Source organism: Hipposideros armiger, unplaced genomic scaffold (assembly GCF_001890085.2).
Source record: "Hipposideros armiger isolate ML-2016 unplaced genomic scaffold, ASM189008v1 scaffold_253, whole genome shotgun sequence".
Classification (NCBI taxonomy): Eukaryota; Metazoa; Chordata; class Mammalia; order Chiroptera; family Hipposideridae; genus Hipposideros; species Hipposideros armiger.
In genome coordinates, this window is record NW_017731603.1 from 1,945,432 (window position 1) to 1,961,366 (window position 15,935).

The 15,935-nt window shown below is 47.0% G+C and overlaps 1 protein-coding gene across 1 annotated transcript in view; it reads left to right on the plus strand.

Annotated features, from left to right (window-relative positions):
• Positions 1 to 261: 261 nt before the first annotated feature.
• The window catches only part of OSBP (oxysterol binding protein), a 32,759-nt gene continuing 17,085 nt past the window's right edge, over positions 262 to 15,935 (plus strand). The window contains exons 1-7 of the mRNA XM_019656037.1: positions 262 to 1,093; positions 5,916 to 6,124; positions 7,873 to 8,123; positions 12,786 to 12,984; positions 13,232 to 13,334; positions 13,644 to 13,698; positions 13,888 to 14,019. Of these exons, the coding sequence (XP_019511582.1) occupies positions 729 to 1,093; positions 5,916 to 6,124; positions 7,873 to 8,123; positions 12,786 to 12,984; positions 13,232 to 13,334; positions 13,644 to 13,698; positions 13,888 to 14,019 (1,314 nt within the window). The 5' untranslated portion in view covers positions 262 to 728. The remainder of the gene's footprint in view (positions 1,094 to 5,915; positions 6,125 to 7,872; positions 8,124 to 12,785; positions 12,985 to 13,231; positions 13,335 to 13,643; positions 13,699 to 13,887; positions 14,020 to 15,935) is intronic.

Below are 15,935 nucleotides of genomic sequence, written 5' to 3' on the forward strand. Positions count from 1 at the left end.
ATTTCCCCAAAACTAGAAGTAGGCGGGCACGCCCCCCAAGCGCTCATCCCGGATTTTATTGGCTGCCCCGGCCTGACCCTCCCAGAAGGCTTATTTTTCATTGGTCAGCATTACCGCTTTCACGATGTGACAAGACGCCTCCCTTTTTGCCTCAACAAGACTCCTCCCTTTTTGCCTCAACTCGTTCAGTCAGTGGTAGAAAAGGTTGAGCAGCTGATAATCACCACCAATCGGTAAGGGCGGAAGAAGGACGCTGAGAAGAATGATGGGAGGGGGTGACGTGGCGGTGACGGCAGCAAACTAAAATGATTGGCGGAAGCACTAGCCAATCGACGATCGTATTGGCCAGGCCGTCTACATTCTCGAGTCCTCCCAGAATTCTGGAGCCTTCGGGAAAGCACCAATGAGCTTTACATGAATCTGATTGGCTTTCATTTGAACCAATCAACGGCGTACCTGGCGGACGCATCCCACCCCGGGCTCTCACTGGACGGTGAGGAATGACAGGCCCCAGAGAAATGCCAATGTCCTAGGGATCTTTTGCAAGTGACACTCAGCGGCACCAATCGACTTCCTCCTTTCCGGAACCGAGCCCTCCTCCCCACGGCCTGGCGGGGCGGGGACGCTGCGCGGCGGCGACTGATGCGCTAGCCTTGTGGGGCGCTTCGGGCGGCGACGCCGGCTCTCGTAGGCGGTTCCGGTCCAGTATCTCCGGACGGCGGCGGCTCATGGCGGCGACAGAGCTGAGAGGAGTGGTGGGGCCGGGCCCGGCAGCCATTGCTGCTCCGGGCGGCGGCGGCACCGGTCCCCCCGTGCTGGGAGGAGGCGGCGGCGGCCGCGGAGACTCGGGGCCAGGCTCCGGGGCCGCGCCGGGCACCGTGGCCGCGGCGGCTGCGGGCGGCACGGGTCCTGGGGCCGGGGGAGTGGCGGCGGCGGGCCCAGCCCCTGCGCCGCCGGCGGGGGGCTCCGGCGGCTCAGGAACTGGGAGTTCGGGCTCGGCTCGAGAGGGCTGGCTCTTCAAATGGACCAATTATATCAAAGGCTACCAGCGGCGGTGGTTTGTGCTGAGCAACGGGCTCCTGAGCTACTACAGGTAACTGCTTCCGGGGCGCGGTCTCCCACTGTAGCCCACAGTCCCCGCGCCGTCACCCTCACCAGCCGGCACCACAGCCAAGGTCGCCCCAGGCCCTTTTTCGTCACCTGCGCGCATTGACAGCCGCGACACGAGCCCACCATTGCGAGTGAATGCCCCAGGACTTACCCCTCCACCTGGGTTGCCCACTCTTGGTGCCATATCTTCCCTTTCGGTCCCTTGGCCTTTCCAGTCGTTTGAAGAGCATCTCGTCTTCCAATAAGTGTCCACCAGCATATCGGTGCAATGGTTAATTCTGCAAGAAAGGCGCTTGTAGGGACCAAAGGGGCACACATGGGAGCACAAAGCCCAGGCACTGCTCCCAATGAACTTACAGCAAGAGTCCCAAGGCTGGACTGTGCCCAGCCTCCAGATTTCAAGGTTATTAGCAGCCCTTGATGTACCCGCCTTTGCTCGCTCCACATTCAGGCACCAGGACACTGTGCACCGGGTGGCCTCGGTATCTGTCCCGTCTGCCTTATCTCTCCAAGTCTTGCCCGTACCTCCCTTCTAGACAGCTCAGAGGGGAGATGTGCACTCCAGTGCTGCTTCTATTTTTGCTTGCCTCACCTCCTCCTATGGGGATGATTAAGTGTTCTATCCAGCATTTCTGGGGTCTCTGGTTGGTTAGGTTTCAGTTTTATTAAAAGAAGAATCCATGTCTTTGGTATGATTACTTCTGTTCAACAGTGTGTGTTTTGGAATGTTGAATGTATACTTATGGTATCTCACAATCTTGCCATAAGCGAACATGCTTTTGGCTACTTGTGTTAGTATAGCTAGAGGGCTTAAAGATACCGGATTTGGGGACGGGACATAAACATTTTCTGAGGCCTGAACAGTTTGGATCGGTGTTTTACATACAGTATTTTGTTGAGTCCCAACAATCCTGGGAGTTAGGAGATATTCCCATCTTACTGATGAGGAAACTGAGACAGCTTGGGCAACATGCCCAGTGTCTTGAGGAGTCAGGATTTGAAACTAGTTCTGTTCACACCAACATAACCTAAAACCCAGGTTAGTGTTACATGAATCAGATACAGAGATAATTACTTACCAATAGCAACTAAGTTTGTAGATCCTGGTTACTCTGTTTACTTTATACAAGTTGTATAAAAGTCTCCTTCAAAGGAGACTGCCTATTATAATAGCATTTCTAACAGAAATCTATATAAAGACCATCCTATGTGGGACCCAAAACAGTTATTCAGAGCAGCTCACTCTATGTTTCTTTTCCTCTGCCAGTCGTCACTCTGCCACCAGGAGAGTTAGAGTGAACAAATACCTCTTTGATCAGTTCCTTTGCACTGACTCTTATTAGAGAGTTTTGAGGGGAAATTGAAGATGGGGGTTGCAGGTTGTTGAAGTAGGAACCTGGGAAATGCCTTAGTGCATCCTCACTGCTTAAGCAACATTAATTGTGAACAGCTGTGCATATATCATTTGCATTATTATATTAAGAATTAATTTTAATTTTAACGCCTTCTGATTACTTATCCAGGACTTTAAGATTACAAATCTAAAATTTCAGTTTGCTCCAAAGCTTTTCCCCTACTCAGGTTTATGTTTCCCTGTTACATCGACCATCATTCTAATGTTCAGTTGGTTCATATCCTAACTTGACTTGTAAGTCACTGTTGATACTAATTCCCCATTTTCAAAGTTGTGTATCAGCCGAAGGCCTTACTGTGTGATCATTTTTCCTCATCCAAGTTTTTATCAGATCCACTCTCCAGGCTAGTTGATTGTTTGATCAGGACCAACCAGTCTTGATCAATATTATCTTCACTAGGCATTAATAACTAATATGTTGTCTCTTCAAGTACTTGTAACCACTTTTGACTTCTCTCTTCCAAGAGCTAGTGGTATCTAACTGACTACAGATAAAACTCCTTCCAAAACCTACCAAAACCACATGCTGGGAAATACGCCGTAGACCTGTCCTTGCCTAGTCCCACCCACAAACCAAGCGACAGGATCCAGAGTTATCAAATCTATGTATTACTCTCAAAATCACAGTAAAGTGCCTCCGACCAACTATGGTAGTAGTTTATTCTTGTAATAGAGTTCTTCGGGTCCCCATCTCCCTAGAGTTATTTAGCCAACTTGTCATTTGTCCTGTTAGGCATGCCTCCAAAACCTGTCGTTTCCTATATATGCCTTTTACAAAACACTGTTTTCTTGGTAACTGGGATCACGTACTTCCGAGACCCATCCTCTTTCCGAGTGGCTTTGGCAACTCCACTTCCCTCTTTTTACACACCCTGTTCTTCCTTACATACCCAGTTACACAGATGTCCACTTACTTAGGACCATATGTAGAATCCCAGCTCTCGCAGACACATCGTAACAGGCCCATGGTATTGGCTTCCCTGGCTAGCTTCTAGAGATTGAGTTACTGTTTCGGCTGGCCTTTTCAGGGAAGACATTTCTAGCCAGAAAGTACCACCTAATACTGCCACGCCTGAAGAACTTACCTTGCATCCTGAAAAATCACCTTTTCCAGCTTCTGTACTAATCACTTATAACCATCGGTGTATTTTGCCCAAACCAAAGAGCTCCGAGGTCAAGCCTGCTTTACTCCCAGGCAGGGTTCCTTGGTATTTTTTAAACTGCTACAGACTTTATGTCATAAAGAGAAACCTCTTTAGTTCATGAAGATGACCAGGCAGAGGAGATTTCCTGGGAGGTGATATGTGAAAAGTACCGGCACATTGTGAGGAATGTGGTAGAAGGCCCAAGTAGCACCTTTGGAGTAGAACACAAGGGTGAGTGGCCTGTCAGCCATGGGTCTGTAATTCAGCCTGCATTATGTATAATGTAACTGAAGCTTGGGGTGGGGGAGGGGAGGTAAGAATAGAAAAAAACAGGGATTCACGTTACAGTGTGGCAGGTGCAAGGGATGGAAATGGCCCAGTCCATTGAGACCCCTCCTGGCCATCCCGTACTGCTCATTTGTGCATTTGAGGAAGAAAAACCAGTGTCATGTGACAAACTGAACAATAGCAAACCTGTCTTCCTAAGCACAGTCAACCAACCTTCTCAAACATACCAAATTTTAATTTCTGGAGATGGGATGTGTGTCATTCCTGGCATGCAGGAATTCTGGATGTGCCAGGTGTGTTTGGCCGCTCGGCTCGGTGAAAGGGAAGTGACTCTGCTTTGCACTGTGGCAGTTGGCAAAGGACTTTGACCTCTTTACGTTCCAAGTTGGTCAGGGAAAACTGCTGTCTCAACAGGCAGGTCCCTGAGCATAGCCAGCAGGTGGTGGAGAAATGAAGCACAGTTTGCACTGTAGACTCCGTTGTGCTAGCAGCTTGCTATTTTATGTGAAGTCTCTTGCAGCTTGTTGTCACCAAGTTGTGCTGTAAAGTTCAAAAGTTAGTCTATTAATAGAACTGTCAGTCAGTAGAGATGGGGAAAATTTTTACACCCAGTCCTCTCTGAGAACAGATTTGCTGAATCTTTCCTAGCTATTAATAGAGGGCTTAGGAGTTCCCACCAATAGAGGTAAGTGGACCTTGGGAAAGAACATATTCCCGAAAGATTATACCACCTGATGATTCTTTCATGGTTAGTCTTTCTTTACTCCCACAGAAAGCTAGTTACGTATTCCTATTTCGTATCATTTGAGCTGTAGTCAATATTTAATACTGTAAACATCTAAGTGTGCTGCACACTTCTGCAGTACAATTCTAACCATAGTGTGACAGTTCTCATTTGAGCTGGCTTACAGTTGGGGAGGGGGGTCTATTCAGTATATGTGAAATGGAGCTAGCTATTCTTTCTCTTAGGGAAGGAGATTGTTATACGAAAATTTGTCGCATGACTGTATAAAAGCACTAGATTATAATTATAACTTACTAAACAAAAAGTAATCCCTGACTGTGAAAGGGCACGAGGGGACTTTTTGGGGTGATGGAAATGGTCTACTTCTTGATTGTGACTGTAGTTATACAATTATATACATGTGTCAAAACTCACTGAGTCTTACACTTAAAATTGCTGAATTTATATTGCATGTAGTTATACTTCAGTGAAGTCTCTCTTTAAAAAGCTAAGTGTGAGGGCCGGCTGAGTGGTGCGATGGTTGGGAACTTGCTTGGGACACCAGAGGGCCCCGGTTCGGATCCCACATATGAGGGCCAGTGACACTGCCCTCCGCAGCTAGGATGCTGAACAACAGCTCAACCTGGAGCTGGGCTGCCCTAAGTCGCCGCCGACGGCATAGGCTGCAGCCCCTGTGGCAGTGGGTTGCCGTGGGCTACCGTGTGTAGCTGGGTTGCCGTGGGCTACCGTGTGTAGCCAGCAGCCAGCGTGAGCGGCCAGTAGCCACAGTGAGCAGCTGTCCAGAAGCCGGTGACTGATCTGCCTCACCCGGGAAGAGCGCAATGATGGTGCCAACTTGGGCCAGTGAGGCGACGTCCTCCACAACTAGACTGAGGAGCAAAACAACAGCAGCTTGTCTGTTCCCCTTCCCCCAATTCCCCAGCACTGTTCCCATCCCCCAATTCCCCAATAAAAATCTTTGGAAAAAAAAAAAAAAGCTAAGGGTGAGAGGAACAGCAGAGCAATAAAATTGGACTCAGAAACAACACTTAGGGTCTGAAACGAAATCCCCACCGATTGTTTCTTGAATTTTAGGGACCCATTTGAGGGAAATATTAGAACTTGCTTATCCCAAAAAGCTTTAGAGTTATGGAAAGTAATGGAATAGTGGAATGCAATCAAGGATAAAGCACCCATCAGCTTTCTACTTAGTGTGTCTGTCTCGTTGTTGCAGGTCAAAGGCAGAAATGAGACATACCTGCCGTGGTACCATCAACCTTGCCACAGCCACCATCACCGTGGAGGATACCTGCAACTTCGTCCTTACCAACGGGGGTACACAGACCTACCACCTGAAGGCTAGCTCGGAAGTGGAGCGGCAGCGCTGGGTGACAGCCCTGGAATTGGCCAAGGCCAAGGCTGTGAAGATGCTGGCAGAATCGGGTAGGGAGCACAGAACACTATGTCCGGGAAACTTTCCATTTGCTCCTCTTATGCACAAATCTTATTTTATGCCTTATTGCCATTTAATTACTGACTATCTCCGAGAAGTCTCAGGCTTGCAGTATTGCTCATGAAGGGGTGCTTTTCAAGCAAGGGCGGTTCTGCCCTGCAGGGGACATTTGGCAACGTCTGGAGACATTCTCCTTGTCACAACAGAGGGTTGGTGGTGCTGCTGGCGTGTGGCGAGTAGAGGCCAGGGAGGCTGTAGGTTCAGCAGCCTCCACAGCAGAGGACAGCCGCCCACAGCAGTTGTGTGGCCCAAAACGGCAGTAGTGCTGCAGCTGAGAAACTGTCCTACAGTCATAAACCGTTGTCCTTTTGGCTTTTAATGCCAATTGACTTAGAATTTTGAGAAATGATTATTTTATTGCTAGGTCAGTTTTGGGTTTATTACAACTCACAATTTGGATCTATCCTTCGTTTTTTCTTTTCTTTTGACATCTTCTTAACTATTTGTTAGTTGAGTTGAAACAAACAATCTTTGTAGACTGTCAGAAACATCATATGTGATGTTTTCTATGAAAAAGCATCACTTTGCTGCCTTAGTTTCACTAAAAAAAGAAATCTATTGGGTTGTCGGAAAAGTCATGACGCATTTTTGCAACAGAAAACATAGAAAAAATACGTCATGACTTTTCCGACAACCCAATAATTATATTTTGATTTTTCTTCAAGGAAAATAGTAGGATTCCCCCAGATGTTGATAGTTTAATCATACTGAGCTTGTTTACGTAGAGCTGAGCAAGATGGTCCCTTGCTGACTTTTGTTCATCTGTTGTTTGCCTTATCTCCTGTCATTTCCTGTACTCTATTTAATATCTGTTAAGCCGTGAAAGGAAAATTCACTGCTTTTAAATTTGTTTGTAACAGGTTATATTTCACTTTGGCCCTGCCTGTCTGTGTAGCAGATGGGGCAGGTCTTTCCGTATTTCTTTTGTTTTGATGTTAGTGTTGATGTTAGCTCCCCCAAAGGAGGTGACACTGCTGAAAAAGCACTTTGCAGCTACCAAAGCATTACATACAAAACTGATAGTGAGGTACAGCATAGCTGTCTACTTGACTGATTATCAGAGAGTCGTTTAACAGAAGACCTTGCATTGCTTTCAGTGTAGTGGTGGCCTTAGTGTCAACTGAGCTCATCCCCAAGTTCCTGAGCCCTCCTTCAGAAAAGATAACTTAATGAACCTTTTGGTGATGTTGGGCTATGCTTCTCAGCCTATCCCTCATAGGGCCCACCAGTCACCCAACAAGTGATAATGGATTTGCAGTAATAATCAGCTTGGACTGGTTTGGAACCCTGAAGGTAAAGTTAAAAGGCTCGATAATTCATTCCCAGCCCCAAGAGCCAGCTAGCTTTTCCATCCTGTCCACTAGGCCTTTGCTTCTCAAACTTCAGTGTGCATCACGATTGCCTGGGCAGCTTACTCGGATACAGATTCCTGGGCCTTCCTCACACCGGCCAAATTAGAGTCTCTGGGGGTGGGGCCGGAGACTGCACCTGTTCTCTGGTGTTTGTGATGCGGGTGGGCTGTGGACCGCACTGTAGAAAAGTCGTCTGGTAAATGTGAGCCGACGGTCAGTCAGAATGCACAGTGTGTGAGGAGTGGCAGTTTGGGTGCGGGCAGAATTGGTGGGGTTCAGACTCTCACTCCTGGGCCTGGAGTCACGTGACTAACCTGCTTCTGCAGATGAGTCAGGAGATGAAGAGTCTGTCTCACAAACTGACAAGACGGAGCTGCAGAACACCCTCCGGACCCTGTCCAGCAAAGTGGAGGACCTGAGCACGTGCAACGACCTGATAGCCAAGCACGGCACCGCGCTGCAGCGCTCCCTCAGCGAGCTGGAGTCCCTGAGGCTGCCTGCCGAGAGCAACGAGAAGATCAAGCAGGTCAATGAGCGGGCCACGCTCTTTAGGATCACATCCAACGCCATGATCAATGTAAGCCACATGGTGCCTGTGTTGCTCCCTGAGTCTTTCCCTCTTTGAATGTAACTATCCCGAAAGGCAGAATGTTAGGTCCGCTTCACTGCTCAAGGGATTTCAGTTACATTGTTTGTTGACTAGAACAGGGAGGGGGGTGCTTAGATGGAGCGACTTCCATGCTCTGCTCAGCTGGTCAGGAGCTCACTGCTCCAGCCTGGCCATTAGTTAGCAGCCCAGAGCTCCGGCCCTGCTTCCGCAACCGGGGCATCTGATGGGGACAGGGATTGCATCCCTTAAGCTCTCTGGGTTGCAGATTGATTGATTGATTGATTGATTGATTGACTGACTGATTGATTTTGAGCTAACTTTATCTGTTGGAACAAAAAGATCTCATGGGTCCTTTCCATTGTCATCTTCATGGAGCCTTAAGTTGGAGTCTTATCCTTAATGTTGCTGATGTATTCTGGCCTACAGGCTGGATCAAATACTAGTGAGAACCTTATACTCATTAGTCTTATCTTTAGTCCTTGATCTCAGGGGTAATTTTGGGTGATACAGAATGTTCGGCTTTGGGTACGTCCGCTTAAAAAGAAGGGGCCAACCCTTCTTTCTCTGCCTCCTTGTCACTGCTATATCGGCGGCTGTTACTGGTCTGTGGAGTACTTCTGCTGCTTGGGTGCAAGGCTCTAAGTAAAGCCAAAGCGCCACTGGCATTAGTGATGTATCGCAGATACTGGGTGATTGGTATGAAATGAATACACGGTTTAAACAATGCTGTTTTTCCTCCACTGGTGACTGAATCTCACCTGGCAGGTTGTTTTAGTAACTTCCACATGAGAACATGAAGACGTTACATAATGCAAATGAGAAGAGTACCCTGTGAGAGACGGCTTAAGCAGGGATTTTTTTCTATCTTATTAAACTGGATGAAATTACTTCACTAGGGCCAGATTTTCCCTTGTTGGGCAAGTGATAATAAGACATTTGCTTGGAACTGGTTTGGCTCACGTGGCTCCTAGAGAGCAAAGGTTTTTCCCTGTGCATACGAGACAATTCTCATTTGAAACCCCTTTGTTACTTAATAGAGAGTTGTGATAACCTTTATTTCATACCATTTTCTGAGGTGCGGAAGATTTTCTTCAGTGCTCTGATTCACACGAGGTAGAAAAGGCAAATTATTTTGTCCACTTCAGGGAGATCTACTGTCTTCAGGACGCTTCTGTTCATCAGCACTGATGCTGTGTTTCCGACGTCTGGTCGTGTGCTCTTTTTCCAAACTGCCGCCCTTCTCAGTGACTGTGTGCCCGCTTTTCTGGTCCTCTTGTGATCAGGGAAACCTCATAAATCTTACAGCTCCATTAACCAATACTGAATAAGTATACTTGTTATATAGAACAACTCAGGACACAGCCGCCTCCTGGCAGCGGACGTTGCCTTTTATCCCTGTCAGGTGAGCATACCCTGCTCCGTGACGATTTTTTTCTACTCTTGATGTGAAAATTTTGCCAAATAAAACACCTCTTGATTGAAAAATTTCTCATAAAACTGAAGCTTTCGTTTGGATTTTACTCTTGAAAATATGCTCCTCCTCCTTCCTCGGGGCAATTCTTCCCTAATTGTCAAGTGTCCAGAGTTCAGTCAAAGGGAGTGATTTCTTGGGAGTCAGAGGAGAGCTTTCTCATTCTGTTCTCTCCTGGTGCTCTACTCGTACCCCTTTCATAGCTGGCTGTTGCTTAAAATGTGTTTTTTCTCCCTGCCTTGTTTCCTTTATACCTTTTAGGTGATGATGGCGAGGCCTTAAATGTAATATGCATGTTAGAAATTAACGTGCTAGCGTGTCACATCTGTAAAGGGGCAGTTATGTCAAATGAAGAACACAGGTCACTCCATTTCTTGACTGCTTAGGATACAGCTTTTCTTACTATCAAAGTGGAGCTCACCAGGGGAGTAAATTTGACAGAGTATCCATTCGTGAATGTCTGTTGAGCCCCTTCTGTGTCATAGGAACTGTGCTAGGGGATATAAAACAAACATGGACATTGTCCCTGCCCTTGGGGAGATAACTCTCTAAAGAGGGGACAGAGAAGTAGCCAGGTCTTTATGGAGTGTGCTGAGTGTGTGAGGAAATGAGCTCAGGCTGCTGTGGGATAGCACATTGGAGGCGGCTGGCTCAGAGGAGAATTAGAGAAGGCACCACCTCAACTAAATTCTGAAAGACCAGAGACAGTCTCCCCATGAAAAAAGGCAACACAGAGCTTGGGGCCCTGAAGTCCAACTGGGTTAACAACTGTATAACCTGGGCAGCCTACTTCCTCTGTGACCTCAATTCCTTTTCTGTGAATGGAGATGATACTAGTAGCCACTCACAAGGTTATTGAAAGGCTTTTATTAGATAATTAATGTAAAGCGTTCAGCCAAGTACCTGATATACAATTGTTGCTCACTAAATTTTAGTTATGATCAACATCATTAAAAGGGAGTGAGGGGGCCGGCCGAGTGGCTCAGTTGGTTAAGAGCTCGCTCAAGAGTTTGAGCTCTGAGCAACAGCGGTTCGAGTCCAGTCCGAGCTGAGCAGCCGCTGAGCAGCCGTTGAGCTGCCACCAGGTAGCAGGATGGCTCAGCTTAAAAAAAAAAAAAAAAAAAAAAAAAAAGGGAGTGAGGGAGAAGAGTTGATCTAGGTGGAGGTGAGGCATTATACAGATCTCCCCCTCTCCTAAAGTCTGAGAACTGCTGGTAATTGACTATGAATTATTAGAGCAAGGTAGTAGCTAGAGATGACGCTGGACAGGAACTAAGTGTGGGGAGGGAATGGGGTGCAGATCACATTAAATGGGCTTGGGAGTAGTAGATGAAGAGAGGACATGACCGATTTGGATGCAGGCTTAATATATTGTAATAGCTAACACCTCATTGAAAGCTTACTGTGAGCCCATATGGTTCTAAATGCTTTACATGTAAAGTAGCAACTCTGAGGTAGTTATTATTGTGATTCTTTGTTTACAGATGAGGAATATGAAGCACAGAGAGGTTGTATCACTTGCCCAGAATTCCATAGCTAGATAGTGGGATGGAGCTGTGATTAGAGCCTCAGTAATCCCAACTGCAGGGTATGCCTGTACTCTGTACTGCCCCTGAGTGTGAAGGATGAAAAGAAGTGTGCAGATTCCAGAAATGTTAGAAGAATCAATAGAACTTCATAATTGGATGTGGGGAGGGAATAAAAACTAGGAATCGAGGATACCTGTTAGTGTTCTGGCTTGGGCAGGTGGCAGGTGGCACGGAGAACACCAAAGGAGAAGCAAAGACAGAAAGGGAACACAGTGAGTTCAGTTGCGACCCACTGATTTTGAGATTCCTCTGAGCCACTAAATAGGCAATAGGCTATTTTGGTCTGAAGCTCCATGAGCCCAGAGCTGGGATTGCTGATTTCGTAGTCATTGGCCTACAGGCAATTGTTGAAACCTTAGGAGTAGATATTTTATTTACCTTTAGTTTCTTTATAATAGTTTCTTTTTAGCATTGAATTTTAAGATTACATTGCTTCCTTTGTTGACTTATTAAGCAAACTTTATCAGGCTCCTAATCTGTACAAAGCCCCTAAGTTAAGAGCTGGAGATACGCATATGAATGAACTGTCAACTGTGTCTTCTGGTTGCTTGTGATCCATCTGGAAAGAGAAACTCAGCCACGATACCACCGTGGCTGGTGTAAAATAGACAGAAGTGCCAAGTGCTGTGGAAATGTAGAGAAGAGACTGGCTGCTTAGGAGACTGGGGGAAGTGTCATAGAAGAAGTAATGTTTGCCATAGATCGTAAAGAATGAAGAGGACCAGCCAAGTAGAGAAAAGGGGTGGGAAAGGGCATTCAAGGCAGAGCGGATAGTGTATGCTATGGCTAGGCAGGCCTGAAAGAAGCCTGTCCACGAAATGGTGACGGTTCAGTGTGGCCCCGCAGGAAGGTGCAGGAGCAGGTGCTGCTGCCTGGGGAGGAGCATGCAGGTAGGTGGTGGCCTGACTGTGGAGGGCTTGTACTGTTCATAAGCAGTAGTTAGGATTTGGTCCCAGTAGCAGCGGGTGCCAGGGAAGGGACTGCTGTGATCAGATTGGTGTTTTGTCTCCAGAGCCCTTCTTTGATTCTTCAGGTAGGCTTCTAATTTTTAAGGTCAGGTGTTTCTCTTAGTGACTAAAATAACAAATTAAGTGTCCTCACATTTGGTCTAATTCAGTGCAGATCCTCTGTTCTCAGTGTCCAAATTCCTCAGCTTTAGGTGACTTGAGTTTAGTTAAGAATTTTTTGAAAGCAGTTACCCTATGCTTTTCCTCATCTCTCAATCGGTAGATTTTTTTTTTCCTTTTGGTGCAGTTTGCACAGCTCCCCTTTGTGATGTTGCCACAAATACTTTGTCTAGGTTTACTGCTCACTTGGCATTTGTTTGGTCCTCATGACCAGGAATAATATAAAAGAAGCGTGACAACCATGCTTATTTTTTTTTCTAGCATTGACCTTGATTGCATCACAGAGCTGGCTGTCCCTGATTCTGTGGAATAACAGGGAAAGTCTTTCATTTATTGTGATCTGCTTGTTGAGAGTTCCCAGAATAAAGTTACTTAATGGGCCTGAGGGGTATCTCTCACTAGGTGAGCTGATGTGACACATATTAACTCTTTACCCATACAGGCCTGCAGAGATTTCCTCATGTTAGCCCAGACCCATAGTAAAAAATGGCAGAAGTCGCTACAGTATGAGAGAGACCAGCGTATCCGGCTGGAAGAAACCTTGGAGCAGCTGGCAAAGCAGCATAATCACCTGGAGAGGGCCTTCCGAGGAGCCACGGTGCTGCCGGCAAACACACCTGGCAGCACAGGTTCTGGCAAAGGTAAGGCATGACCTCGGGGTCGCCTGTTCCAATAGGAGCCAGGTGGTTTTCTGCAGCAGACAGAACTCCAGATTCTCCAGAGTCAGTGACTCAGGGGAAGTGCGACTGGAGCCGCTTATTTCTTCCAGCTCCTCTGCTGCTTTCTACCATTTGTAGTTATGTTTGTGATTAGGACCGAAAAGACCCTGCTGTGCCAGGTTTTGGTAAATACAGCCAGAGGTAATGAGTGAGGCTTTTCTCCTTGTAGATCAGTGCTGCCCTGGCAAGGGAGACATGAGTGATGAGGATGATGAGAATGAATTTTTTGATGCTCCTGAGATTATCACCATGCCTGAAAATTTGGGCCACAAGTAAGTTATCCTTGACTCCCGAGAAAAATGAATGTATCTGACCATCAACAGAAATGTTTCAGTGGGAGTATTATAGTTGTCAATGTTTACTGAGATCTGGGCTCTTCCCCTTAAGTAAGTGCATAACTGTTAGCTTTACCCAAACAAGTTGTCCAGAGATGTTTAAATGCACACATATTTGAGGTGTCATTTGATCACCAATTAATAAGTTTGTGGAGTGTGCTTAGCATTCTGCTTTGTATAGACATGGCAGGGACCACACTCTAGTTCTGAGCCGTGTTCTAATTCTCGTGATTTCCATCCGTGTAGACGTACTGGCAGCAACATCAGTGGAGCCAGCAGTGACATCAGCCTTGATGAACAGGTGATTCTTATTAGGGAGTTATCAGGAGTGAGGGACTTGGGGTGTGACTCCCAAGGATTTGCTAGTAAAGCGCTAAGAGAAACAGAAAATACTGGTTTTTGTTTTTTTAAGTATGGGAGAAGGGGAGGTTATACATACCAGTTTTTCTGTCCTCTGTGGGAGATTGAGTGGCCTTGTTTTTGTTCTCAGTACAAGCATCAGCTGGAAGAGACCAAGAAGGAAAAGAGAACTAGAATCCCGTACAAGCCGAACTACAGCCTCAATTTATGGAGCATCATGAAGAACTGCATTGGGAAGGAGCTCTCCAAGATCCCCATGCCGGTGAGCTGCTGGCGCAGCCAAGCTGCTGCCAGCAGGCCCTCCCAGGCCTCGGTGGGAACAGTGTCGCCACAACAGCCTCACCCACGCGTGTGGCAGTTTGCGGTGTGGTCTTTGTTACCTTTAGCGTCATAAACTATTCCTTTAAATGACCTACTTTCATTTGGGCTGTGGATCTGGTACGTTCCCGAATCACCTAGGGCCTGATGCATTTGTTCAATAAGTTACCTGTGAGCAGATTCCTGAGCTAGCTGTGCTGGGGGCATGCAGAGACAAACACAGCATAGCTTCTGTTTGCAGGAAGCGTGTAGTTTAAAGCAGACAGACATGAAAACAGGTAGAAAACATTATTTTCTAGGATAATGTTGTTTGAAACACTGTACATGCAAAGCACAGATGCAGAAACAGTTCATTCGGCCAGGAAGATGAGGCCCATCTCCATGGTGAAGGTGGTGTTTGGGCTGACCTCCTGCCTCCAGGCTTACCGACTTCCAGTCTGTCCACACTGTTGCCAAAGAGATCTTTTTAAAATTGAAAATGTAGTCATGTCACTCCTTAGCATAAAATCCTTTACTGGACCCCTTATGACTTCGCGGGTAAGCCAGATTCCTTGGTCGCCTGGTACGTCCTCTCCATGGACAAGGCTGTGCTCACACACATCCAGTGTTCTGGTCATTGGGTGTTACCTGCAGGCACTCAGAGGGCATTTGCACACACTGAACTTTCATCGGCTTGCCACCCACCCTTGCCACAGCCAAATACCCTGTTCTTCAAGGTTCAGCTCTAGTACCACCTTCTTTAGCACAGCCTCACCCATGCCTCGGTCAGGGTGCAATGTCTCCCCTGTGCTCCAGCAAATTCTGTTGTTTATGTCAGGTAGTGGATATCACTTCTTCATTCCACAAGCGTTTCTGAGCACCTGCTATCTGCCTGGTGGTGTACTAGTGTGTTGGTTGGGTATAGGTTCAATATAAAGAAACAAATTCGAAATACATTGGTTTAAGCCAGTGAGCAACAAACTATGGGCCTTGGGCCAAATCTGGCTACCATCTGTGCAGCCCTCAAGCTAACAGTCATTTTATATTTTTAAATGGTTGAAAAAAATCAAAAGGAGGCTAATATCTTCTGACTTGAAAATGAAATGTAGATGTTAGTGTCCAGTAAAAAGTTTTACTGGAACATGGTGACATTCATTTATCTGTTGTCTGTGGCTGATGTCACCCTACAAGAGCAGTGTTGAGTGGCTGTAACAGGGCCCATAGGGCCCTCAAAACTTCCATATTTACTCTCTAGCCTTTTACAGAAACGGCTGACCCACCCCTGCTTTAAACAAATATTAGCTTAACTCCTTCTGACGTTAAAGTCCAGAAGTATGTGGCTCCGGGCTGGCCCTGTACTCTGCAGTGTCAGGACCAGGCTCTTCTACCTTCTTGCCCTGCTGCCTGTGGCCTCAGTTTCTAGGTCTGAAGTGGCTGCTCTAATTTGGGTCGTTAGGGTGTCTCAGTCCAGTGAGCAGGAAAGGAAGAGAAGAAGGGCATGCCTCTGCCTATTTTTTTTTCTAAGATTTTATTGGGGAATTGGAGGAGGGGAACAGTGTTGGGGAGGTGAACAGCTTTGGGGAATCAGGGAAGAGGAACAGACAAGTTGTTGTCCTTTTGTTCTTCAGTCTAGTTGCAGAGGACATCGCTTCACTGGCCTATGTTGGTATTATCATTGCGCTCTTCCCGGGTGAGGCAGTCGCTTGCCGGCCATTGGACGCCGTTCAAGGCGGCTCATGGCAGTTCATGCTGGCTGCCAGCCACTCACAGTTGCTCACGGCAGCCCAGTGCAGCAGGGGCTGCAGTCTACACCGTGACTGGCCACTCACGGCAGCCCAGCTCCAGGTCGAGCTGTTGTTCACCATCTTAGCTGTAGAGGGC